The sequence below is a fragment of the Mytilus edulis genome, chromosome 1 (assembly GCF_963676685.1).
Source record: "Mytilus edulis chromosome 1, xbMytEdul2.2, whole genome shotgun sequence".
In the NCBI taxonomy this organism is placed as follows: domain Eukaryota; kingdom Metazoa; phylum Mollusca; class Bivalvia; order Mytilida; family Mytilidae; genus Mytilus; species Mytilus edulis.
In genome coordinates, this window is record NC_092344.1 from 48430725 (window position 1) to 48456534 (window position 25810).

At 32.1% G+C, this 25810-nt stretch overlaps 1 protein-coding gene and 2 long non-coding RNA genes across 3 annotated transcripts; 2 read left to right on the top strand and 1 right to left on the bottom strand.

Annotated features, from left to right (window-relative positions):
- LOC139483941 (uncharacterized) lies at positions 1-25547 on the top strand. The gene is made up of 4 exons (XM_071267668.1): positions 1-598; positions 3343-3577; positions 23731-23841; positions 24547-25547. The coding sequence occupies exons 1-4, from the start codon at positions 503-505 to the stop codon at positions 25521-25523; spliced, it is 1419 nt and encodes a 472-aa protein (XP_071123769.1). The 5' UTR covers positions 1-502; the 3' UTR covers positions 25524-25547.
- On the bottom strand, positions 6514-8014 carry LOC139483954 (uncharacterized). Its single transcript, XR_011655101.1, has 2 exons — positions 7839-8014; positions 6514-7235 (listed from the first exon to the last, which is right to left on the bottom strand). It is a non-coding gene; the product is annotated as an uncharacterized lncRNA (long non-coding RNA).
- On the top strand, positions 18255-22983 carry LOC139483949 (uncharacterized). The gene is made up of 3 exons (XR_011655100.1): positions 18255-18642; positions 21197-21289; positions 22293-22983. It is a non-coding gene; the product is annotated as an uncharacterized lncRNA (long non-coding RNA).
- Positions 25548-25810: the final 263 nt, after the last annotated feature.

A 25810-nucleotide genomic window follows, 5' to 3' on the forward strand; every position in this document is an offset into this window, starting at 1 on the left:
AAAATGCACTCAAATAGAATATGAAGATCAACAAATTCACAAATTCACTGTTTTCATGATCGGTGAATTTTCACTTCAAGTTTGAGAAAGTTTGATTCATACATCAATATTTTGTAATTTTACATATATATTCGTAAAATAGTCCACTCTGTCAATCACCCGTAACTACATGTACTTATATCATAGAAATATGTAACTTCCGTCATACCTGACTGACTAAGGAAAAATGATTCAGACTATGTTTTTATTGATCATTTATTGATGCGTAATACAACACATACCTAAAGAAAATAAATATTTGAATTTCTAGGATTTAATATTTTAGGATGTGTTTAATCCATGATTCTTAACGGATTAAAGAGATATAATCTTAAGATAGACGAACGGAAGTGATCGTGTAATATTGTCCAAGATGGAAATCCAAAGTTAGTTTAAGATAAGATGTTGATTTTTAATCAATGATCAATTCATTACAATTCTTCGGTTCAAAGTTGAAAGCCTGATGTCATCGAGCTGTGGTAACTTCTGTAAACATGAATTTAGAAGATATCATATTTTTTTGGATTACGTCAGTCCGTATGATTTCGTCAATTTTCAAGTAAGTATACAGAATATACTATATAAGTTAAATATAGCATTGCACATAATTTGCACTTTTTTTTTTTTTAATGATTCATGTTTTACTTTAAGTTTTGGTTTTTCAGGTTTTTGTTTAAAAGAAAACCTCATTCAATTATCTGTTCACATTTATGTATATAGATCCTTGTATTGGGAACAACATTCTGTCTGCTATTTGAGCTTGAATAAAAGTGTAACAAAGATAATAGCTTACAAATTTTGATTGGCCTAAGTGTCCCTCTGGACTTACAAAAACGCAAAATAATTTCTCATTATTATCTCAATTCAAAGTTGATGAACTTCAGAATAATTCATAAATTATACATGTACATGTACAAAAAATGTATGCTACAACTCCGATCATTATTTTTGCAGAATGAAAAAAAAAAACTTCTACAAAAGTTTATACCAAAGGCATTTATTAATAAACACTTTTTTATTTATTCCCTTACCTATAGTCAGATAATTATACATTTTAAGAAAAGTTCGGACAGTACAACAATATATAAAGTAGGAAGTCTTGTTTGACCACTATATCTGTTACCTCAGTTAGACCCGGAACAGAGATGTCATTAATAAATCATTGACGAGTGACCACTTTAACATCTCCTAATGGGGCTTTTATCATTCTTCACATTAAGATGACGAGTTGTAGGTGACTTATTCAGACATAATAATAAGATTGATTTAAAAAAGAATATCTAAATTAGGTCATAACACCACAAGATCAATATACCTTTAAAAAAACAAAAGTGGTAACAAGAAATAAAGGTTTCAACCTGATATGATAACTCAGAGGACAGACAAACAAATCCGTAGATGAAAGAAAAATGCACTCAAAGGAAAACTGGACGCAGAAAACAAGATAAAGGAAAAACTACCCCCACCCCAAACCCTACCCCAAACAAAAAACAAACAAAAAACAAACAAAAAACAACAACAAAAAAATAACAATACTGCAAATAGCTTAGTCGATTATCAATTTTTTTAGAAGTCTTGAAAAAATTTGGGCAAAGAGAAACACTGTAAAAGTGCAAATTCTTAGTAAACTGGATATATTTTAAGATATTTAGTCCAAGAGTTCACTATTTCTTATATCAGTGGTAGCCATCGGTCACTGGACATTTTCTCTTTTACATGAACCCCGATAGATGGTATCATTTACATAAATATCACTAACTCGGTCATACTTATAAAGTATCCAATCTAATCAGATCTCGATATCAATAGATTAATGTCAAACATCATAAATTAATCTGATATTTTTTTCAAAATCTTTTTTTATCTGTTCATCTCATCCAATCACGATATAGTATATCACTCAATCACTGACAGTTACTTTTTGTCTGGGGGTCACTCTCTTACATATGTATAAGGGAGCTACCATTTGATTTTTATGGGGGGGGGGGGGGGGGGGGGGGGGGCTAGGATGAAATTTGAAAAAATAGGCTGGACATGAGTTTTGAGTAAAAAAAAAAGGCAGGATGAGACACTTGCAAAAAAAAAAGTCAGGACGACACTTTAGGTAAAAAAAAGTCAAGATAAACTAAAAAAAAAAAAAGGCAGGACAGAGATTACAGCTAAACAAAATGCAGGACATCATTTTTCATCCTAGCCCCCCCCCCCCCCCCCCCCCCCCCCCCCCCCCCCCCCCCCCCCATAAAAATCAAATGGTAGCTCCCTAAGGTTAAAAATAAAAGTTTTTTATAATTAGCTCCGACCGTGCTAGGGCTGTATAGCCAGTCACGGTCGTTAATACGATCATCATTTATAATTAGGGTGGTTACCTGGTCTGCCAGTTGCCCACCCGTATGATACAAACGTACATTTGTAACACCAAGGAGGTTATATGAGAAGGAGACGAAAGACGATAACTACACATAAAATGTTACCGACTTTTCTGTAAGTGGGTGTTAATTAGTATAATATAACCTCCTTGGTAACACATGTGTGCCCACAATTTAATTGATCCCCACACTATTCATATTTCCGGATAAAACGTAATATCCAATTCTAATCGAGACATGTCAATCTACGTGTGTCGCCACTCCAGACAGATTTTGATAAATTACTAAACAAATAGAGACGTAACTTCAAGAATCACTGCAAAATATTGTTAATACAAAATAATGAAAATAAAAAAAAAATGACGTACTTAAATTATTGTTTTTCTGTTGATTATAGTTGGCAGATTGAGGGTAAAAAATTACGCACAACGACTGACGTTCACGATCCTAGACTAGGGCTAAATATTTGAAAGGGTTTGCATGCTTCCGGTACATTTGTGCATGTTAGGGGGTCTCCTATAACTTCGAACCATGGTTTCAGCAAACCAGAATACGTCTTTTGTGTTATTAGTATGCTCTGCGTCAGTGTATTTATATATACAGCAATGAATCAAAATAGAAATCCAGTCTACAATGGAGCACTCGATTAAATATCTGAAAAGGGAATGGAATGTTTTTTCTTATTGGTATCGATTGCCTCATAATAATATAAGAGGTACCAATTATTGTATTCTGTAGGGTCTTTTCTTATCTAAATAAGTACACGTGAGGGTTTAATGGTACAATTTGGCATCTGAAGGGTTTGAGTGGTACCGTTGAAATTTTACCAATTTGTAGAAATTATGTTAGACTATACGAATACAGTAGAAATGTATATTTTTTTTTATTACAATTACTATCTTTATCCTTGATAAGTATATTTTTTTTCTTTTTTCAGTGTGGTTGCCACAAACTATATGTGTTCTGGCGTTTATTCTGGGCAGTGTACCATTTTGCATGGATTATCCTAACAGGAGTTTATAGTTATCAGTGGGCTGGTGACGATCCCAGTCAACAAGTCAAATGGTTTATTTATCTGACATACTGGGCATATTTTGTGTTAACTCTGTCAACAATTATTGATGCTGTTTGTGTTGTATTTATAAGTATCAAGAGAGATGACATACTGCAAGGTTAGTATATATTCTGTAATTTTTAAGAGAGTGTGTATGTGTGTAAACATTTTCCTCTTTGAATATATCAGCGGTTATTGCCACGCCTTAAAAAGCTTTATAAAGCTTGATGTTGACGCAGAGACGAGACTTAAGTGTGCTGCTTCCATTGGCGGTGTTAACCATTTGTTTTGATTTAAGATAATACCAATGCAAGGGAAACCACGAATGGTATGTCATTGATGATATTTTTTTTACATTTGCATCAGAATTGGCATATCTCATTTTTTCGGAGATTTTTTGGACCAGTCCTTTAGTCCTGGTCTATTGACATTCTAACCTTTAGCTGTAATTGGCAGTTTTCTGTGGTTAAACATGGGGGGAAAAAATAATATTTTAACAAACAAAGAAAAAAGGCAATACATGTAAATGGCAACTAAGTCTTAATCGGATCGATAATGTATTGAAGTGTCAAGATATGGCCTGGAGGTGTCTATGGTATACATATTTTAATATCTGCTATTTTGACCTTGATATTTATCAATCAAACATTTTGAAACTGCGAATGAGTAAAGAATGTTTTTATGAATTAATTTTCTGTCGCTATAAGGAATAAACAGTCTAGCGTGAAAATGGGTCATTGTTGAAGGCTATACAGGTGCCTATAATTGCGTAGATTCACTTCATTTTAACTTTCAATTTGGCGTATAATTTTCTCATTGGCAGTCATACCACATCTTCCATTGATCAGTGGCGAATCAATGTGGTGTTCCTGGGTTGGAACCACCTTTTTGACGATCAATGCTTTTGAATGTGGATATATGGTTGGAATCTTCCTTATCCTGAGTATGACCCCCCCTTTTTTTTTAAATAAATGGATCTACCCATGTTTAATTTTTAATATAATTTGGAGCTTTACCATGTGATAGTCAGTTTCGATATACAATTTTCAATGTATTTGCAACAAAAAAATCCATCACCGTTTCCACACCTCTAAAAATTGTTATAAGAAAACAATCTGTGTGGTAAGCTATAAAACACTCCGATATAACACAATGAGAAAAAAATCGAAAGAAAGTATCAACGGCCTGCAAAAATGATAAGTTAAAAAAACCAGTAAGGCACACGACACCAAACTACATGTACAACCACTGAATTACAGATCTCTGGCTTTGGACTGAGTCTTGTCATTTTCTTCAGCCATATTATAATAAATATCGTGGAATGAACTGTCCAGTTAAAAGAACTCTTTCGGAAATAAAAGAATACTTCAAGGGAGTTCGCTTCTCAGTTTCAAAATAATTATTTTTTTCAAATCAATAGTTTATATTGATAGGTGAATAATAAAGGAATCAAAAGAGCAAAAATAATATATACATGTAGGTCAATGTGCTTGTTTTCGAGATATTAGCCACTGAAATTTTTGCGGGAAAATATTCTCATTAACAAGTTTAAGTTCTCAAAAACTATTAAAAAATAATTTAAGTTTATAGATGGCTTATCATTATACAATGTAAAAGATTAATAAAAAGAAAAATAGGGGTCAATGGGCAATTTTTTTTAAGGAATTAAAATGGATAAAACAAGAGAATTCCGAAAATCTCAATAAAATCCCCAAATATGACAAGCGAACCTCCTTAACAGTAATGTTTTTTAATTGTTTCACGTTTAATTTGGAGATGGATACCACCATTTAATTTTAAAAAATTGAAATATTCAACTAATCGCCCGGCACAAGTAAACAGGATTGTTTTAAGTTGGACATATTTATTGATACAGTGTTAATCCTTGATTTATTGTATACGAATGCACTTGTTGAGACTTATTCCAGATTTGGCAAGACCAACTATTTTATAGAAATAAAAAGGTGTTGTGCGATTGCGAATGAGAGAGATAGTTATTCACCAGATTCAAAATCAGAGAGTTTCTAGCAACTGAGCATAGTAAGGCCTTCAAATATGAGCAAAACCAATTTCGCATAGTCAGTTATTAAAAGATTCGGACATGAAAAAATGTCGAAAATCAAAACGAGAAAATCAGGGCCTCGTTTATGATAAAGTGACAACAAACGTAAAGCAATTAAAATATAACAGACAGCAAAAACAACAACCTCTGAATTACATACAGATTAAATATACCGTATGTTTCTCCTATAACACAGAGTGTCGGTCTTCGTGCTATATTTAGAGTTCAGGTCTCACTAACTTTAAAAGATGGACATGCAATGCGAAAATGATAAATTTTAAATTTGGAAAAAAACAGTCTCCGGGACAAGTTTGCAATTCCGCTGAGTGCAAAAGTTGTCACCTTAATTTTTGGAGTTAAGTCAAAACAAAGTTGATAACTTGGTTGGTATTGGTTCTCTGATATTTGTCCTAAAATTTTTTGGATCTAGCACCACTGTTGAAAAAGTTATGCCCCTTTTTTCAACAATTTCCTCAGAGGAAAAGTACTTTTCCTCAAGGGAAATCAAATTTCCCTGAAGGAAAAAGATTTTTCCTCAAGGGAAATTGTTTTTTCCTCAAGGGAAAAAGATTTCCCTTAGGGAATTTGCTGCATAATAATTTCCTTTGAGGAAATTCTATTTCCTTAGAGGAAATTCTTTTTCCTTAGAGGAAATTCTTTTTCCTTTGAGGAAATTTGCAGCTTCAAATTTTCCTTAGAGGAAATACTTTTTCCTTTGAGGAAATTTATAGCTTCAAATTTTCCTTGGAGGAAATACTTTTTCCTGTGAGGAAATTTTTGACAAACACTTTTCCTTGAAGGAAAATTCAAGACAACAAATTTCCTCTAGGGAAATCATTGTTCTTCAAATTTCCTCTAAGGAAATTTCTGAACATCAAATTTCCCTTAAGGAAATGTTTTCCCTTATTTTTACTTGTTAAACATTTCTTCACTACACCATGTATACAAACAGTATGAATATAATTATTACAAGACTGTATAATTGATGCAAATGATATTTAAAACTTTAATAAATGTTTGACTCAACATTTTAATGACATTGAAAATAATACAGTCTGACTGTTTAGATCTAGGTATTGTTTATACTTTTTATATAAATTTAACTTTGATTTATATTTTTTTTTGGAGCAAATGCTTCTATTTTCTTTGTAATTTTTTCAATGCGATACATTAATAAGCAACCAATTTGAATGTCATACCATTTGTGGTGTTCTAAAGAATTTGTTTATATATTTGCAGATTAAATAATAAAATAAACACTTTTCGTGTTATTTTAAATTAGAATTTCTTCTGTTTCAGCTTGTATACAGTTATTCTATCCACTACGTAAGAATTCAGTGAATACATTTTTGCAAATTGTTCTTCAATGATCTTCTTCTGTATATTTGATATGAGGGAGCGATGTAAATGAGTGGATAAAACTGGTGTTCCTTTTTTCAACAACAAAATAGTATTTGTTCAGCATTCTCCTTTCTTTTGATTAAGATATGTTGTTGCTTTTATGCAATAGTGTTTTTGTGTATCTATGATAGAACTCCATTTTGTTTATGGTCATTATCATGTGATAATGTTGAAATTTCCTATTTCTTTTTTGCAGGAAAGCACACATTCCATTTCAAATTAATCCAATTATGCACTATGTAAATAAATTTCAACTTTAAGTTTCCTCTTCAGTAATGACCTATTGATCATGAAAACCAAGATGTCTGATCACCTATAAATACACAAAATAAACAAATAAAATGTTATAAATGGAGAGAGAAACAGCAATAAATGTTTTTCATGTGTATCTTTCCTTATTAAAATACATTAAGTAAACTTGAACTCGAGAAAAATAAATAACTGCGATGTAGACTAGAAAGTATAAAATGCCAAATAAAGTATTCACGAAAAATTAGTTGATTTACAGAAGTCAAGTCCGTGTTTGCAGGAAATTTACATCATTGGTTGTCTGGTGGAGAGTTGTCTTATTGGCAATCATACCACATCTTATTTTTATATAACCTTGCCATATTCCTATTGTGCCTGTCCAAAGTTCAGAGCCTGTAGCTTTTGTCAGTTTAGTCTGACACTAAAATTTAGTGGTTGTTGTTGTTGTTGTTTCATACCGGTCATATTTATTTTTTGTAATTTATTTTGTTATAAACTAGGCAATTACCATGATTAGTTTTACAGTTTGGATTGTTTCAATGTTTCATCTCAAAGCCATGATAGTTTTCATATTTAATATACCACATCTTTTAATTTTTATAGTAATCATGATACTAGTAATCATCTTTCAAGTTCAATAACTTTTTTATATTAAAAGGTGCCTTACCATTTAGGTTTAGTTGGCTTCTGCAAATTTTACATTGCCTATCATTTCTGCTGTATATAATTTCTCTGTATCTTCTATAGTTCTTGTCCTATACATAAAAGAGTAAAAGTTGAATGACATCTTGCATCAATATTTTTTTCTGTTTAATGTACATTATGTATATTAATGTGTGTTTAATAAAAATCTCAACCGTGAGTGCTTGATAAGCTTCTTGCTCTTATAGCTGGTCTTTAAGCTTTAAATGAATTTTAATGATCGACTAAAAAACTATGAGCACTGTGCAAATAAGACCCCTGCCCTCCAAAAAAAAAACAACATGCACAAACAGTGGTATTTATTGACATAAAACATGTATATAATTTGGCTCCATTTATAGATATATATCTCAAGTGACTATTAGTTTAAGGCTGCGATTTTTTTAACAAATACATAAATTTCTAAAAACCTTTCAAAGTTTTTGAAAATGGACAATTTTAAAATAACTTTGCAACAACTAAAGTTCCTTAACTCTGCATCTTATAAAAAATATACATGATAAATAGGGAATGATACTCCAGCTTGCATATTATTCAAAGTTTTAAAGGAACATAACTGAAGAACGGTAAAAGTTTTACTACCAAAATTTGAAATTGATCTGATTAAAATTATGATAAAAAGTATTTTTTTAAAGTTTAATAATAAAATTTGGTTGAGGAAAACTTAAGTTAGAAGGCCGAAAATTTTTTTCCATTTTTAAAGAACATAACTATAGAATTTAGTAAAAGAGACACTACCAAAATTCAAACTTAATCTGTATTTTGTGATGATAAGCATTGTGTATTGATTTCATAACATTTGGTTGAGACAAACTAAATTTTAGAGAACAGGAAACCAAAAATTTAGCATATTTTCCCCGTTTCTAAAGGGGCATAACTCTGATACTCTAGTACAGTAACACTGACATCACCAAAATTCAAACTTGATCTGAGAATTGTGATAACAAGCTTTTGTAAAAGTTTAATTGAATTTGGTTGAGGCAAACTAAAGTACTGTAAGAGAACAAAAAACAACTTTGGGACAGACGGACAAACGATCTGACAAGTGTTAAACATTATGCCCCCTCCACTTTGGGTCACAATAATAACTAGAGGCTCTCAAGAGCCTGTGTCGCTCACCTGTTAATGTGTTTACTGATGTCGGCCATCTTTGTTGGTAGGCAGGCGGGGTCATTAGACACTCTTTTTAAAAATAGATACCCTAGTATTATGATTGTGGCCAAGTTTGGTTAAATTTGGCCAAGTAGTTTTAGAAAAGATTTTTATACAAGTTACAAAAATGAGGAAAAGTTGTTTAATATTGACTCTAAAGGGCAATAACTCCTTAGGGGGTCCTCTAACAATTTTGATCATGCTGACTTATTTGTAGATCTTACTTTGTTGAACATTATTGCTGTTTACAGTTTATCTCTATCTATAATAGTATTCAAGATAATAACCAAAAACTGCAAAATTTTCTTAAAATAACCAATTTAAGGGCAGCAACCCAACAACAGGTTGTCCGATTCAACTAAAATTTGTGAGGGGATATATCTTATTCTGATGGACATTAAAATCTTGAAAGATTTGCCCTAAATGTCTTGGTTTCAAAGATATAAAGCAAAAACTGCATTTTACCACTATGTTCTAATTTTAGCCATGTCGGCCATTTTGTTTGGTAGGCTGGGTCATCGGACACATTTTTTAAACTATAAACCACAATGATAATTGTCGCCAAGTTTGATTAAATTTGGCAAAGTAGTTTTAGAGAAGAAGATTTTTAGAAAAGTTACAAAAAATGATGAAAAGTTGTTAAAAATTGACTATAAAGGGCAATAACTCCTTAAGGGGTCGACTGGCAATTTTGGTCTTGTTGACTTATTTGTAGGTCTTACTCTGCTGAACATTATTGCTGTTTACAGTTTATCTTTATCTATAATAGTATTCAAGATAATTACCAAAAACTGCAAAATTTCCTTAAAATAACCATTTCAGGGGCAGCAACCCAACAACAGGTTGTCCGATTCGTCTGAAAATTTCAGGGCAGACAGATCTTCACCTGATAAACAATTTTACCACTGTCAGATTTGCTCTAAATGCTTTGGTTTTTGAGTTATAAGCCAAAAACTGCATTTTACCCCTATGTTCTATTTTTAGCCATGGCGGCCATCTTGGTTGGTTTGACGGGTCACGCCACACATTTTTCAATCTAGATATCCCAAGGATGATTGTGGCCAAGTTTGGTAGAATTTGGCCCAGTAGTTTCAGAGAAGATTTTTGTAAAAGTTTACGGACGACAGACGACGGACGCCAAGTGATGAGAAAAGCTCACTTGACCTTTCAGGTCAGGTGAGCTAAAAAGGGAGTTTGTCAAGATATAAAAACAATTCACCAAAGTTTCATAAAAATTTGTGAAAGCATTCTTGAGACTATCCTAATCCCAAGTCATGATAGTACAATGACATAAATCAGATTTTTTTTTAAATTAAAAGGAAAATTATCATGTTTATGTTATACAAAAATAATTCACCAAGTTTCATGAAAATTGCTCAAAGCATTATTAATAGTATACGTACTGGAAAAATCCCCCCTTTTATGAATAAAATCCCTAACTTTAAATCAAAAATTTAAAATCCCTAAAAATTAAAAAGGAGCTTAATTATCATGATTATATCAATAGATAATTCACCAAAGTATTATGAAAATTTTATGATTAATGTATTCTAATTCCAAGACTATCTAAGACATGGTTTGTTTGAATTAAAAAAGTTGGAATAAAGTACCTGCTAGAATTCAGGAGAATTAGACCAAATCAGGCTATCTTCTAGATTATCAGACAATTGACTGTAGAAAAGGAATTTTCTTTTTTCTTATTTAGCTATTTGTTATCTCTTTCCTTAATATATACTGAACTAAGCCATTTTTTCACATATTTTTATTGTTTTTTCTCTCTTGTGACTTGTTATTTAACATAACAAAAAAAAACAAAGGCAATGAAAGAGAAACTGACAATGCCAAGGCAAAACATAAGATGCAGAAAAGAAAAACAAAACAAAACACTTAGCAACACCAACATCACCAAAAAACTAGTGTTGAATTCATGTGCTCAGTCAGTCAGTGAGAGTTCGCAGATCCTGACCTACTATATCTATGCTTAAAAACCTAAAAATCATATAGTTCTAAACAAATTTTGTAAATTTATACTTGATTAAAATGTTGTCATAAATAGCATAGACACCTCTGAGTTTTGAGAACCACATGTGTTAATTGTGCGAGTATAATCATTGATAATCATGCACAAGATTGACTTTTAAAAGCCTATATATTGAAATTTTCTGAAAATATTGCATGCATTTTATTAATATGACCAATTTCAAGAAATGCACACAGATGTGAGATGATTTATATAATTGTAATTTCAGGAATTTACAGTAAAGGCTTTTATCCTCACTGCATTTTGCACTTTTCCTAATCCAGGAGCCAGAAGTTATGGCCTTTGTGACCTTTGTATGATTTTTATTTTAGTTTCTTTTTTTTATATTGAAGAGTTTAGTATGACGTCCATTATCACTCATTTGTTTAATGGCAAGCTAAAGCATGCCTCACAGGCAAGGATCCAGGGGGGGGGGCTGAGGGTTGGACATGTTGGAACCCCCTTTCTTTATTGGACGATCAATGCATTTGAATGGGGACATGAAGTTGGACACCCCCCCCCCCCCCCAAAAAAAAAAAATTGTCCTGGGTGAGGAACCCCTCCTTTATATGACTAGATCCACCCCAGTCTCATGTACCGGGATTTTCTCGTTGCAATGAAGACCCATTGGTGACCTATGGCTGTTATCTGCTCTTTGGTCATGTTGTTATCTCTTTGATACATTCCCCATTTCCATTTCCATTTTCTTTTCGGTTCTATTATAAATATTAGAAACGAGTTTGGCGCCTTTACAAAAATATAATTGTCTGTACTGATAGGGGAGTATGTGTGCATACCAATATCTAAATTTTCTAGGCCTTCTTTTTGAATATTTTGTGCATTTCTTGGTAAAATACTGTCAGACCTCGAGTGCTGTTGTTTTACAAAAACGGTCAAGTAATGTAGGGGAAAGAAACTAACTAAAAAGACCAAAATAAGCCACAACTAATGGGGGTCTCATTGGGGGTTTTGTTCACGGATCCCGCTTAGTTACTACTTATTTTTTTAGATTCTCGCATGATGCCATCCCGCTTACACTATGTAAGTGAACAATTCTGCTATTTTTGTAATTTCCCATGTCCCGCTAAACTTCATTTCGCGTTTTCACGGCACAATAATTTAAGGGAGGATAGGACCTTTATCGGGACTGTGGGATCGGGTGTTTTTAAGCTCTGGATTTCGGGATTGACCCTTTCGGGATACGATAATTATTTTTTCGAATTTCGGGACCTCGGGATTTCGTGTTTTTAAGCTCGGGTTTTCGGGATCAGTACCCCTCCTACCCTCCCTCATAATTTGACTTTCATGTGTCACGTTTACAAAAAATACGCCTCGACAATCCCGAGTCCCGCTCAGACCCCCCTTATAGGTACATAATGAATAGTTTAAATTACTATGTAGTCAGTAGTCGGGTCAAATACACATGTATATACTTTTAGACGACCTTAGATTCATTTTGAACACAGCGAAAATACTCATTAATATTGAACATTTTAGATCACTTCACATTTAGATTTTATAACTTTTAAAATTAAGACCATATAGATATAGATTTAAGATCATTTAATCGAAAGATTATAATTTGTCAATGCGCAAATGTAACCAGGTACTGCATTTTTTGTTTGCATGCGTCAAGAAACAGTTAAAAGTGCCGGGAATAGAAAAGCAAGTTAAACTTCTCATCTGGACTTTTTAATAAGTCTGTATACCGGACCTCTTCTCTATTTTGGGATTGAAAAAAAATCTAAAGTTAAAAATGCGGTTTTGAGTCTATTTCTTCTTTTTAATTTGGTAACACGTTAAGCCATTAGTGACACTAATATGGTATATTACCAATAATAAGGCCATATATTTCGGTGTGTAGAAATACCGCAAAAGACTTCGTAGTGCACTAAGAAGAAAGTTTTTGCATTAAGGACACTAAAACGATGTTTTAAGATCACAGCGAACATGAATATAAGAGGATATGATTAAATACCTCAAATCTATAAAGTAAGGTATCAATAGATTTTGTAATTTTGAAGTTAAATGACTTTTTAATCAACGCCTGCCACTCGCCACGTGACCAACGGTTTATTGCAGATTCCCGAATCATCATGTTCAATCAACCTAATCCAATAAACAATTGTCTTTTGATCGTTACTTATTGATTAATCAATGGTTGTTAACCTAACGGTTTAGCGTGGTATAAATTCAAGTTTATGAAAGAAAAATAAAAAATAAATTTTGTGTTTTAAAACTTTGCCTTTGTTATATATATTTAGTTTTTAAGGAAATTGCTATGCAAGCTTTTTTTATTTAAAGAACCCTATTTTGAGATTAAAATTGAGAAACAAATGCTTTTGATATTTCATTTCCTTACTAACAACACAAGAGTTTACATACTATCATTATTCCTTGAAAGACATTTGAGAGTATGTGGTGTCCATGGGGTTCTTCAAAATCCGATTACAGAAGTAATATATAGAAAAACTCCAAGAGGTAAAATTATTTTACGTTTTAAAAAGAGAATTATAGAATAAATCATAACTGTCTTCTATGAACGATAACTTTAAACTGGTGTCAATGCTTTTTTTTTTAACAATTCATCTTTATTTCAACAATTGAAAATGAATACCATTTTATTTTATAATGTAATAAGCACTATGGGCAGGCGCGGATCCAGAGCTTGAAGTGGGGGTTTGGGGGAGGGGTTATGTGAGAAATGTTTAAAACACTAGAGAAGTTTTCATGTTATACCAAACCATATGTTTTTCAAGAAATGGCACACTTTTTGTTCATCCGGCATATGGTTACTCTAAATAAAATTTTAAGTATTAATTTTATATGTTTAATTATTTGATTACAGATCGTATCTACCCGTTTTGCAATTCATGTATCACTCTAAGGGAGGCTAATAAAGATATATATAATAAAATATAGAGATAGCAGCCTTGGATTGTCTTAATTAAATCCTTTGGTCCTCTAATTATCAAGTTACCCTCTGGCCAATGTTATTATGACTTGTGTATATTTAAAGAAGTGTAGCGACAACGTGTCACTCTATTCAGTGCTAGATATTCAAATTATAGTAAAGATAACATTAAAACAAGAAATGGTTAATACAAAAAATATTTTAAGATTTTCAACCGGGGGTGGGCTCGCTTTAACCCCCTAAATCCGCTAATGATGTGGGAGAACTAAATTATTTAGTTAACTTAATCATATGACTCTTAAGCCCGTTCTGCCATTATTAAGAAACGCTAAAGAACGGAAATGTATGATTTTAAGATTTGGAAATAAATGAAATTGGTGTCACAAATGGTATGTCTGCTTGTATTTAAAATATTTTATAAATAGATATAATGCTCATATACATAATTATTAACGGTTGTTTTACTTCGCTTATTTATAGCATTTAACAAATAACTTCGTATTCTTATTTTCGGCATCAAATAAAAATAATGGAATAAATATATTTTAAAAGACAAGGAAAGTGAATTAAAAAATATATACAACAAAAAAAAGCGAAAGGAGATGTGGTACGACTGTCAATGAAACACCTATCAACAAAAGTTAAAAATGAAGAAGATGTCAGAAATAAATTGGTCATAATTTATTTACAGTCTAAAACATCGAAGGGACTAAACATCAACCTATACATATTTATACTTGTAATGCATTGGTATATAAACATCGAATCAGAAATATGTTCCTTTCCTAAACATGTTTAAAAACATTGCTGTGATAGTTATCAAAAGTACCAGGATTATAATTTACTACGCCAGACGCGCGTTTCGTCTACACAAGACTCATCAGTAACGCTCAAATCGAAATATTGATAAATGGCATAGTTCTTAACATTAGAAAAATGAATGAAGTATTGGCAACTGGACATTAAGCAACCAAATATCAATCCTCACTTTTCCGTGAAGTGTTCACAATTATTTGTCTTTTTAAAATTAAAAGGATGAAAAATTCCCAAACTGAAAAGAGTTGAAAATACGCTATTAATTTAGAAGTAAAAAATATAGCAGACAGAATAAAGACGGCAAAAACAAACAAATGAAAAAAAAAAATAGAGAACAATTTGAAATACCATATACATGTTTAATCAGTATACTAGTAGATCACGGGCCAAGGTTGAGCGAACATGAATTGCTATCGATTATACTAAAGGTGACAATCAACTTTTTGAGGCACGTGTCGAGAAAACATTAGAAAAAATATAATTTAAAATTATGAAAGGAGTAGGTCCGGTAAGGACCGATTTTGGCCTCAAATTTCAGGTTCATCTGACGAAAGATTTTGACCACTTTTGAAACACTTAAGTGTCTATTTTATTTGATTCTATTAGTGTATGTGGAAGATTTTCACTGATTTTGTCATTAAAAGCTCAATTAAATATGAAAAATCCACCAAATATGCCGGAAAATGTCACTTTTCAGATGGTTTTTGCAATTTAGCATAACTTTATGGTGCTTGCACCCGATATATGTGCCATGTATTGTCAAAAACAGCCCATATTTATGTAGCAGAAGCATTCTACTGTCCAAAAAATAACTAAAAGTTTACTTTTAACAATTTTGTAAAACTGCTATATTTTGGGGCCAAAAAGGTGTCTTACCGGACCTTCTCCTTTTACAAAGTCTATTTCTATATGCCACATCCTTTGTGACAGTTGTATCATTCCATCAGGTCCTTAGTGCACATTCAAGTTTGTTCTTAGTGCACTAAGGAGGTCCTTTGCGGTGTTTCTACGGACCCCATATATTTGAAGCTGTTCAAAATTCTGTACATTATAGGTACGTGTATCAGATCGGACAATAATTTTCATATATATAAAAAAGAATTACTGTATAAGTTATCTAGTATGAAATATGTCCACTGGACCGACCGTGCAAGTGCTATATATATTATATCATGTATATAGCCAGTCAAAAAGATGTGGTATGATTGCCAATGAGACAACTATCCATAAAAGACCAAAATGACACAAACATTAACAACTATAGGTCACACAAGGTCGTTAAAAACTTCCATTTGTTGTTGTTCACTGAAAATAAGCTCATAAAAACACGAATCCCCGTTTACTCAATTCCACCTTTATTTGTTAATATTTCTTTATCTTTTTCTTTTGATTTTATCATATCTTTTTTGTGAAATATTTTGTGTGGTCGAACATGAAATTGCCTCCGATGCTACAAAGAAAATTTGTTTAATGTCATCTGTTGCAATATATGATAAGTACTACACGTGGACAGGATGTTCCCCAGAAAATTATAAGTTATACACACCCCGATATAACCCCGAGGGTACACGCTACTGTCATATGGAAAATAACTGGGTCACCTGTAAGATGGTAATCAGCCATGCAACTAATTAGGTTACTGACCATGTCACTTCAATTTAAAAAGTTTATCGTTAGATATCAAAATGATAAATTCATTTTAATTAAAAATTTAAGAACTAAAGGATTTATCATTATAATGAAGTGAAATAATTCAACCAAATCGTATATAGATTATATCAAGGATTTTCTTACTATACAAATCCTTGATTATATACATATTTTTTTTTTGTCTATGCCGGAAAGAATTGAAAAACTGTATTTATAATTTTTGATTTGTTTTATAGAAATCTGTGTAGGTCTCACGAAATGGAACTCACGCAACGCATGCCTAATTAAGATTTATAAATTTATTGAAAAATATAACAAAAATTTAGTTTTGATATTAAATTAAAGTTACCTTTCCGCGCTGTAATTTATTTGATATGACATGAATCAAGCAATTTTTGCTGAGGGATTTATGGGTTTGTCCATACAACGTATAAAAAAAGAAGTGTATGTTATTAGTATTTCACATGCCTTGTTTTCGCCTTGAAGCTCATTATTCAGAGTGTTGCAGACAAGATGATGAAAATAACGTCCAAGATACTTTTTTCGATCATCGTGAAGAGACAATTTTAATTCCCATTCCTCGATGCACTCTACCCCTGATGAATTGTATATTTATAATTCCTCGTGCTTTTAATTAGCCCCCCACCCCTTTCGTGGTTACCGTTATGCCAACAAATACCCGGGGCTTGATTTACATGTAAAATCATGGGCGGATCCAGCCATAATAAAGGGGGTCCCAACTACATGTCTCCATTAAATAAGGGGTGTCTAAGCATACCTAAGTGTCAAAAGAGAGTTTTTCCCGACCTATTCACATATTTTTAAGGTTTCTATATACAAGGTGATAGGACGTTCGGTTCCGTTGGAATAGGCTACCTTTTCACGCTATGCCTTAAAACTTTTCCTGATGCACAGGTAACCTATTCCAACGGAACGTCCTATCACCTTGTATATAGGAACTTGAGAGGATTCCCGAGATTATCATTTATGCAATGCTTGCTCACAAAATGCTAGGGGAGGCCAACCCCGGATTCCATCCCCTTCGACCCGCCACAGAATACAGATATAATTGATAATTGTTATTTAAAAGTCATATACTATAGCCACTATATAATACAGTCAGGGGTACTACTTGTACAAGTGTATTTTATTTACTTGAAGAAGTAAAAAAATATATACACATATAAGTAAATAAATAATGGTTGAATAATCTCCCCTTAATTTTCTAAAAATTTTACTTGTATAAGTAAATTTTTCTTACAATCCCACAAAAATCCTCAAGTTTTGAGATATAAAATCATGCCTTTAATGATTTTTCCCAGGTTTGCTCAAATTTTTTCATTAAAGTTCAATGTTTCATCTCATTAATTCATCAAAGAAACTGATTGAGCAAAGATCTTATATATTTGTGCAAGGCAATCAAAAATTGCTCCTTTGGGGCTTGTAAATGAGCAGTGTTATGAAGATTACAGACAAATGGGATTTTCATTGTCCATGAAATTACACTTAAATGAATAGCATGAATAGTAAAGACATCTGTAAAGGGTACACAATTTAAAATTCTATTAGAGCAAAGAAATCTGAAGAATTCAAGAAAAGAAGAAAGGATGATTTTTTTACTTATACAAGTAAAAAATTCTGAATGCCTAAGGGACATAACTAAGCCAATTTTTGTTTTTACCTATACAAGTAAATAAAATTCACTTGTATAAGTATCCTACAAATTTACTTATATGTGTATATTTTTTTTTACTTCTTCAAGTAAATAAAATACACTTGTACAAGTAGTACCCCTGACTGTAATACTAGAACCGAACACCTGTTTTGGGATATATATACATACACCACATCTTCCTATGTCTATATAGCTGATTTACCGTAAATAACTGCGAGAAAATGAATAATACACAAGTTGATAATTGTCTCTTCTCTGCTAATTTTAATGTGCATGCAATATTCACTCTGATTTACTTGTGAGACCACCGACACTAATAATAATTACCTACAAAATAATAGGTGCTCCTTTACTGGGAAGAACATTTCGGATCCGATCAATTTATTGGTTCCATTCCCCCATTCTACACTTCTCCTTAGAAAAAATGCCTTGCAATGCGTCATAATTATCTGGACTACTAACTTACTTCCATATAACTTCGAAAACAGACTATAATCTATTTCACTGGATGAGATTGGGCTCACAGATTTTTTAATGGATTGGTAATTTTATTTAAAGCACAAGTTTACAAAGCAAGATTAATCACATTTTTCACCCGGCCTACGGCTACACATCAAATGGTTGCCTCCTTACTGACTTACACCATATGCTTACACCTACACAAGCTAAACAAACATGTGACAACTCTTCACCAATGACCTGAGTGAAAGGTTGACGGGGGGGATCCAGAACTTTTCATTGGGGGGGGGGGGGGGGGGGGTTCAGATGGGGGATGCTTGCCTCAGTCATGTTTCTGTGATTCCCTATATAATCAACAAATTTTTTCACACAAAAAGGGGGGCAGGGATTTCTCCTTAATAAGAAATCTCTATTTTCAGCATAAGCTCATATAAATTTGCCTTTTGAAGAACTGAATTAAATATGAGACGGCTAATGATTTTTCAGATGCTTTACATTAAAATACATCCATGTGACATTCACAATTATATATAGATCCAAATTTAAAAAGCTATTTTTTTTCAATATTTAAATAATGTAGGATCAAATCTTGATACATGTATGTAGTTGAAACTGTTAGCTTTAAACATGTTAAACATTAAAAAATGAACACCCAAAGTTTAAACCACGTTTAAACATCAGAATGACCATGTAGTCTTTATTAATGTATGCTATTGCTATGAAACTAGGTCATTGTAGGTTAACTGTCATCTATTCCCTTAAATCTTTGTTCCCAGTCACCCCAAGTTTGATTTAAATTAGTCAAGTATATATCTACTCTATTAGGTCTCTAGTTTGGATAGTTAATAACTTGCAAATTAAAATCATACTCCTCCCAAATTTATTTCTTTAAATATTATGGATGAAATACATGTAGCAAGTAAGGGATGAAATTAAATTGGATGAAATGTGGCATTTTTTTTTTTGATAAAGTAGTATGTCTGATGTTGTCAAACTTAATTATAGACCCTTAAGGGGCGGATCCAGTCATTTTAAAAAGGGGTGGGGGTGGGATTCTAACCCAGGACAAAAGGGGAAAGGGGGGGGGGGTCCAATTACATGTCCCTATTCAAATGCATTGATAATCCGAAAAAAGGGGGGTTCCAATCCCTTGAACCCCTCTCTGGATCTGTGCCTGCCCTTTAAAAATAAAATTATCCTTATTTTGAGTTAAAGCTTATAGATTTTTCTATAATGCTTCTCAGGGGCGGATCCAGCCATTTTAAAAGGGGGGTCGCAACTAAGAGCAAAGAGGGGTTCCAACTATATCTCCCATTCAAATGCATTGCTCGGTAAAAGAAAAGGATTCCAACCCTCGAATCTATGGTCAGGTTGTTGTCTCTTTGACACATTCCCTTTTCCCATTGTCAATTTTATCATGTAGTCGTCGTTGTCCCAGGACATTTAGTTTTCGCTTAATTACTTTAGTACAAGTAATAGAAATCTATGAAATTCAAACACAAGGTTTGTGACCAGAGTTTTTGTTCAGAGTTTAGGAATTACATGAATTAGGGGCCAACAGGGGCCAATAGTAAACTTTGTTTGATTGTATAGAAAATTGAATTATTGGAGTTCTTTGATATGCCAAATCTAACTGTGTATTTAGATTCCTAGTTTTTTGGTCCTGTTTAAATTGGTCTACCTTAAGGTCCAAAGGGTCCAAAATTAAACTTATTTTGATTTTAACAATATTTAAATTCTTGGTGTTCAGATTAATATGCTGAATCTGAATATTTACATAGATTTTTTTATTATGGGCCCAAATTTCAAGTTGGTCCAAATCGGGGTCCAAAATTTTACTTTGTTTGATTTCAACAAAAATTGATTATATGAGGCTCTTTGATATGCTGAATCTAACCATTCATTAAGATTTTTGATATTTTGGCCCGTTATCAAATTGGTCCACATTGAGTTCTAACATGTCTAAAAGGTCCAAAATTTAACTTTATTTGATTTCACCAAAAAATGAATTATTGGGGTTCTTTGATCATGTTGATATGCTGCATCTAACCATGTATTGAGATTTTGAATATTGGACCATTTTAGAGGTTAATTGTCAATTTAAAATTTTTAAGTACTTGGACCGCATTCATTCTGTGTCAGAAACCTATGCTGCATCAACTATTGAATCACAATCCAAATTTAAAATTCAGAGTTTATCGAGCTTGAATGTTGTGTCCATACTTGCCCCAACTGTTCTGGGTTCAACCTGTACGTTTGTATCAAGCTGAGCCATGCATAGCATTTTTATTGGTTATTTATATATTAATTTGAAATTTTGACAAGTGAGACACATACAGATTATACTGTTAACAATATTTCAGAGTTTAACGTAGTCAAGCGAAACAAATTTTAGAAGAATAGTTGAATCATGTCTTTGTTGTCAAATGAAAAATTAGTACGAACACAAAGAAAAAGTATGGGAATGTTTGTTTTTTAAACTATTGGCCAGGGTGAAAGTCTTTGAAAGTCATGACTGGCAAAAAGTTTGTGAAATGAAATAGCACAAATATTCCATTCTATTTAAATATAACTGAATATAAAGAAAAACACAAACTGATGTTTTATAATAGTTTTTACCCTTTTTATGTTTTATAGGACAAGAAATATAGAAAAATAATGAAAAATATAAACAGTTACAATAGAAATGAGCGCAAAACAAGATAAACAGAATACAACAAGGCCTAAATGGTAAGACCACTTCTATATACTGTAAATTCAGATTTTTCAGGGAATGGACAACTTATTGTGATTACAAAAAAAATCTGCATAAAGATCTATATAGTTACATGATATATATATATATATGTTTCTGTTTTTGCGATACTCACCCAGTCACATTTAATATTCGCATTACTAAAAAGTTTCGATAATTTCTGAATTACAGTAATAAAAGAAATTGCCTTTGAATGATGACTCATATAAAAATAAGAAAATGTGGTATGGTAAATGAGTGACTTATCCACCAGAGTTCAATGAAGCGGATGCAAGAAATTAAAGGCCAATCATGGGCCTGTCTTCAATAATGAGAAAACACTTCCTCTATAGGTCATCCATTAAAGATCTCAACATATAAAGATTTAAACAATCCAATTTAGTTCAACATGTTCAAAGTCAATAACAATTAATAAAAAAAAATCATGCCTAATATAAAATATTGTTTGTTTCTCCAATCCTGATCGACCCTGCAAAAATGGCCCTACTCATAAAATTTTATTGTCAAAACTAAGCCAAATATTATTTTATTCATTTCTGATTTTCGGGCTTGCCGGATCATCCGATAATATTCAGGCTTTTGGGAAAAATAAAATTATTTACCTACCTAACTACCCACACCTGGATTGTCAGAATAGGGATTAGGGAAAAAAATAATATATTAATTTAGGCCTCATGTCTGTGAGCACTCAACCTGACCATAATATAGGACAGTGGTTCAAATATTAACACAACATATGAACATTCTATAACAACTATTGCAAGTGGCTCAACTTTAAATATCACTGCAAGGCACTAAACAACGAATATTAAATCTTAGACACAAAGCACTGAAATAAGAGAACTCATAAGCATGACAAGTAAGAATATCAAATGAAAGTTTCTCAAAATGTTCATTAAAACATGATAAAATAAGCTTATTTATATTGCTGTTTTTTTCTCCATTTATAACATTTTTTTTTATTTTGTGTATTTATAGGTCAGATATCTTGGTTTTTATGATCATCAACAGGTCCTGCAGGTCTATACTGAAGAGGAAACTTAATTGTTAATACTTTTCTACATAATGTGCTAATTGGATTATTAATGTGAAATGAACTCAACTGTGTGTTTTTCTGGAAAAAGAAATAGAAAAAATCCTACAAAATTGCTATAAACAAAATGGAGTACTATCAAAGAACACAATTGTGTAAAATGTAACAACCTACATTCATATTAACTGATGGATTATGGAGAAATTAAGAAAAAAAATAGTATCTTTGTCATGTTTGTTGTCGAAATAAACACCTGCTTTATCCATTCATGTACATGGCTCCATCATATCAAATATACAAAGAAGATGTTTGAAGAACATATGTTGCCAAAATTTATTCAACCAATTGAAGGAAGATGTCTTGTGGATTGAATTATTTATGCACTGAACTGTTATGTAGGGGGTCGAATACACAGCAGCTGAAACAGAAGACAAGTTAATTTGACATGAAAAGTGTTTATTTGATTTAATATGCAAATATGAGCACAATATTAATAACATCACAAATGGTATGATATTCATAGCGTTTTGCTTATTATTGTATTGTCTTAAACATGCTAAACAGTCAGCCTTTTGTTTTTGTATGTTTAATACTCACCATGAAAATTTGTATTACAGTATTAAAGTTTTAATTATCTTTTGTATCAATAATTCAGTCTAGGAGAAAATATATTAATACTGTTTGTACTGTTATGAAATTTCCATAGAGGAAAACTATTTCCTTAAGGGAAATTTGATGTTCAGAAATTTCCCTAGAGGAAATTTGAAGATCAATGATTTCCTTAGAGGAAATTTGTTGTCTTGAATTTTCCTCCAAGGAAAAGTGTTTGTCAAAAATTTCCTCACAGGAAAAAGTATTTCCTCCAAGGAAAATTTGAAGCTACAAATTTCCTCACAGGAAAAAGTATTTCCTCCAAGGAAAATTTGAAGCTGCAAATTTCCTCAAAGGAAAAAGAATTTCCTTTAAGGAAAAAGAATTTCCTCTAAGGAAATAGAATTTCCTCAAAGGAAATAATTATGCAGCAAATTCCCTAAGGGAAATCTTTTTCCTTTGAGGAAAAAACAATTTCCCTTGAGGAAAAATCTTTTTCCTTCAGGGAAATTTGATTTCCCTTGAGGAAAAGTACTTTTCCTCTGAGGAAATTGTTGAAAAAAGGGGCATAACTTTTTCAACAGTGGTGCTAGATCCAAAAAGTTTTAGGACAAATATCAGGGAACTAATACCAACCAAGTTATCAACTTTATTTTGACTTAACTCCAAAAATTAAGGTGACAACTTTTGCACTCAGCGGAATTGCAAACTTGTCCCGGAGACTGTTAAAAAACATGTACATGAAAAATATTGCTATTACCACGCTATTTCAGTTTCCTGTTTCTTTTTCAGACATATCCCCAATAATGCCATGGTATCTAAAAGTAGATTGGGTGTTTTTCAATATATCAAATACTATAAGTATACTGATTTCTATAATGTATTGGGGACTTATTTATACAGGTAAGTAGTTAAAATCTTGAATTTAGATTTGTGTTGGTAGTATTTTGTTCTTTTTATCTATTTTCATAGTGTAATGGTGCTCTCTGTCTTTTCCAATTAATATGTTGGTACATAACCAATATCTCCCCTCTTGTATCCATGATTTTACTTTCTTCACAATCTGGCGCGTAAATGATCTGGTTCAAAGCAAATTACATGAAAATAATATGCCATGACGTTAATGAAATTTGACTCTATTTGATGATCTTTGCGGATATTATACTAGTAGAATAGCAGCATATATGATTATTCTTTTATATGCACTTTTAAATTTATTCACATCTGATTTGTCTAGACATTGTGTTATTTAGCCAAGAGCTTTATATATACTATATTGATATTTGTCTATAACTGAAGACTGAATATTGACAACTAGACGAAATCATTTGTCTTAATATATTACCGTCAGATGCCAAGTATGTCCTGCACTAAAAGGATCCACCATGAAAGATCAGCAGCAGAAACCACAGTTTGTCATTTGTTGTTGTTTTCTGTTTTGCCTCATGCATACCTTTTTTTTCTGGATTGACTTTCATTGGAGACGCTAAGATTCAAAAGTTTGAGCATCTTAGCTTCCGTTGGTTGTTTTTGTTTGTTCTATATTTTTTAGCCATTAATCTTACAGTAATGGTTTCCTGTTTTCTTATATAAGTATTTATTTTTCAGGTTCAGAAGAACTGACGTCTGTGAATATAGAAACACATGCTTTGAACATAGTATATGTTATAATTAACTTTTTCATGACTGGAATTCCGGTGCGTTTTTACCATTTCCTTCATCCAATAGTTTTTGGTATTATATACATTGTGTTTTCAATTATATATGAAGTGTCGGGAGGAACAAATCACCAAAACAAATCCCACATTTATTCCGTCCTAGATTGGAGCGACACGGTCCACACAGCGATGATCGCACTTCTAATTGTATTCGTAGCCATTCCCATTTGTCATTTTACATTGTTTCTTCTCCATCTCATCAGACTTTTTATGAACAAACAATGTTGTTCAAGGCATAAAAGGAGTTGTACAATTGTCACTCCTGAAAATAAATCTTATGGTCTAGACAATAACATGGAACTAAACCACAATAATGAAGTCAAACTGAATGTTTATACAGATGGGGAAGGCAACAATACTCAAAATTTGACAAACCAGTCCCAAATTCTTGTCGATTCAAATTATCAGACTATAATAGATGATTCTTTAAAAATGGATATAGTTTCTATGAAAACTTGGGATGAAGAATCATTTGACACCTTTGACACTGAAACTGAAAATGAAGAGGAAGAGGAAACTGAAAATAAAGAGGAAGATGAAATAAATAACTCACGTGATACCGAAATCAATTGTAAAAGTCTCGAAAAGGAGACGACTATTAAAACTCATGATTTAATTGAAAAAGAAATTTGTGATGACGTAATTAACATAAGAGGAACTTGTGATGATGAACTTCACAAGACAGAAAGTTGTAATCACGTACTTCACATAAGTCAAACTTGTGAAAATGTTCTTCAAATTAGAGAAAGTTGTGATGACGTACTTCACATAAGAGAAACTTCTAATGACAAACATCCCATTCTGGATAACAAAAAAGGTGATACAGAAATTGTCGATCAAGAAAATAACATAAGAACGGATTTGTAAACTTTGCTAAATTATTTTTATAAATAAAATGTTGAAACATTTATATAAATATCGGTGATTACTGCATTGTACCTCTAGCTTATCAATCATTGTATAAATTGTAAACACACAGATTATTGACACATTTACAACGGTATCAAGACGTTTTTATGAAATTGAAATAGGGCAATTCCTTAATCAGGATGAAAATGTAAATATGAACTTAATGAAGATGCGTTTTTCCTCAAGGTGTTAGTAGGGAAGTATTTCACTCTCCATTTGTTAATTGTTTTAGATAAAGGAGTAAA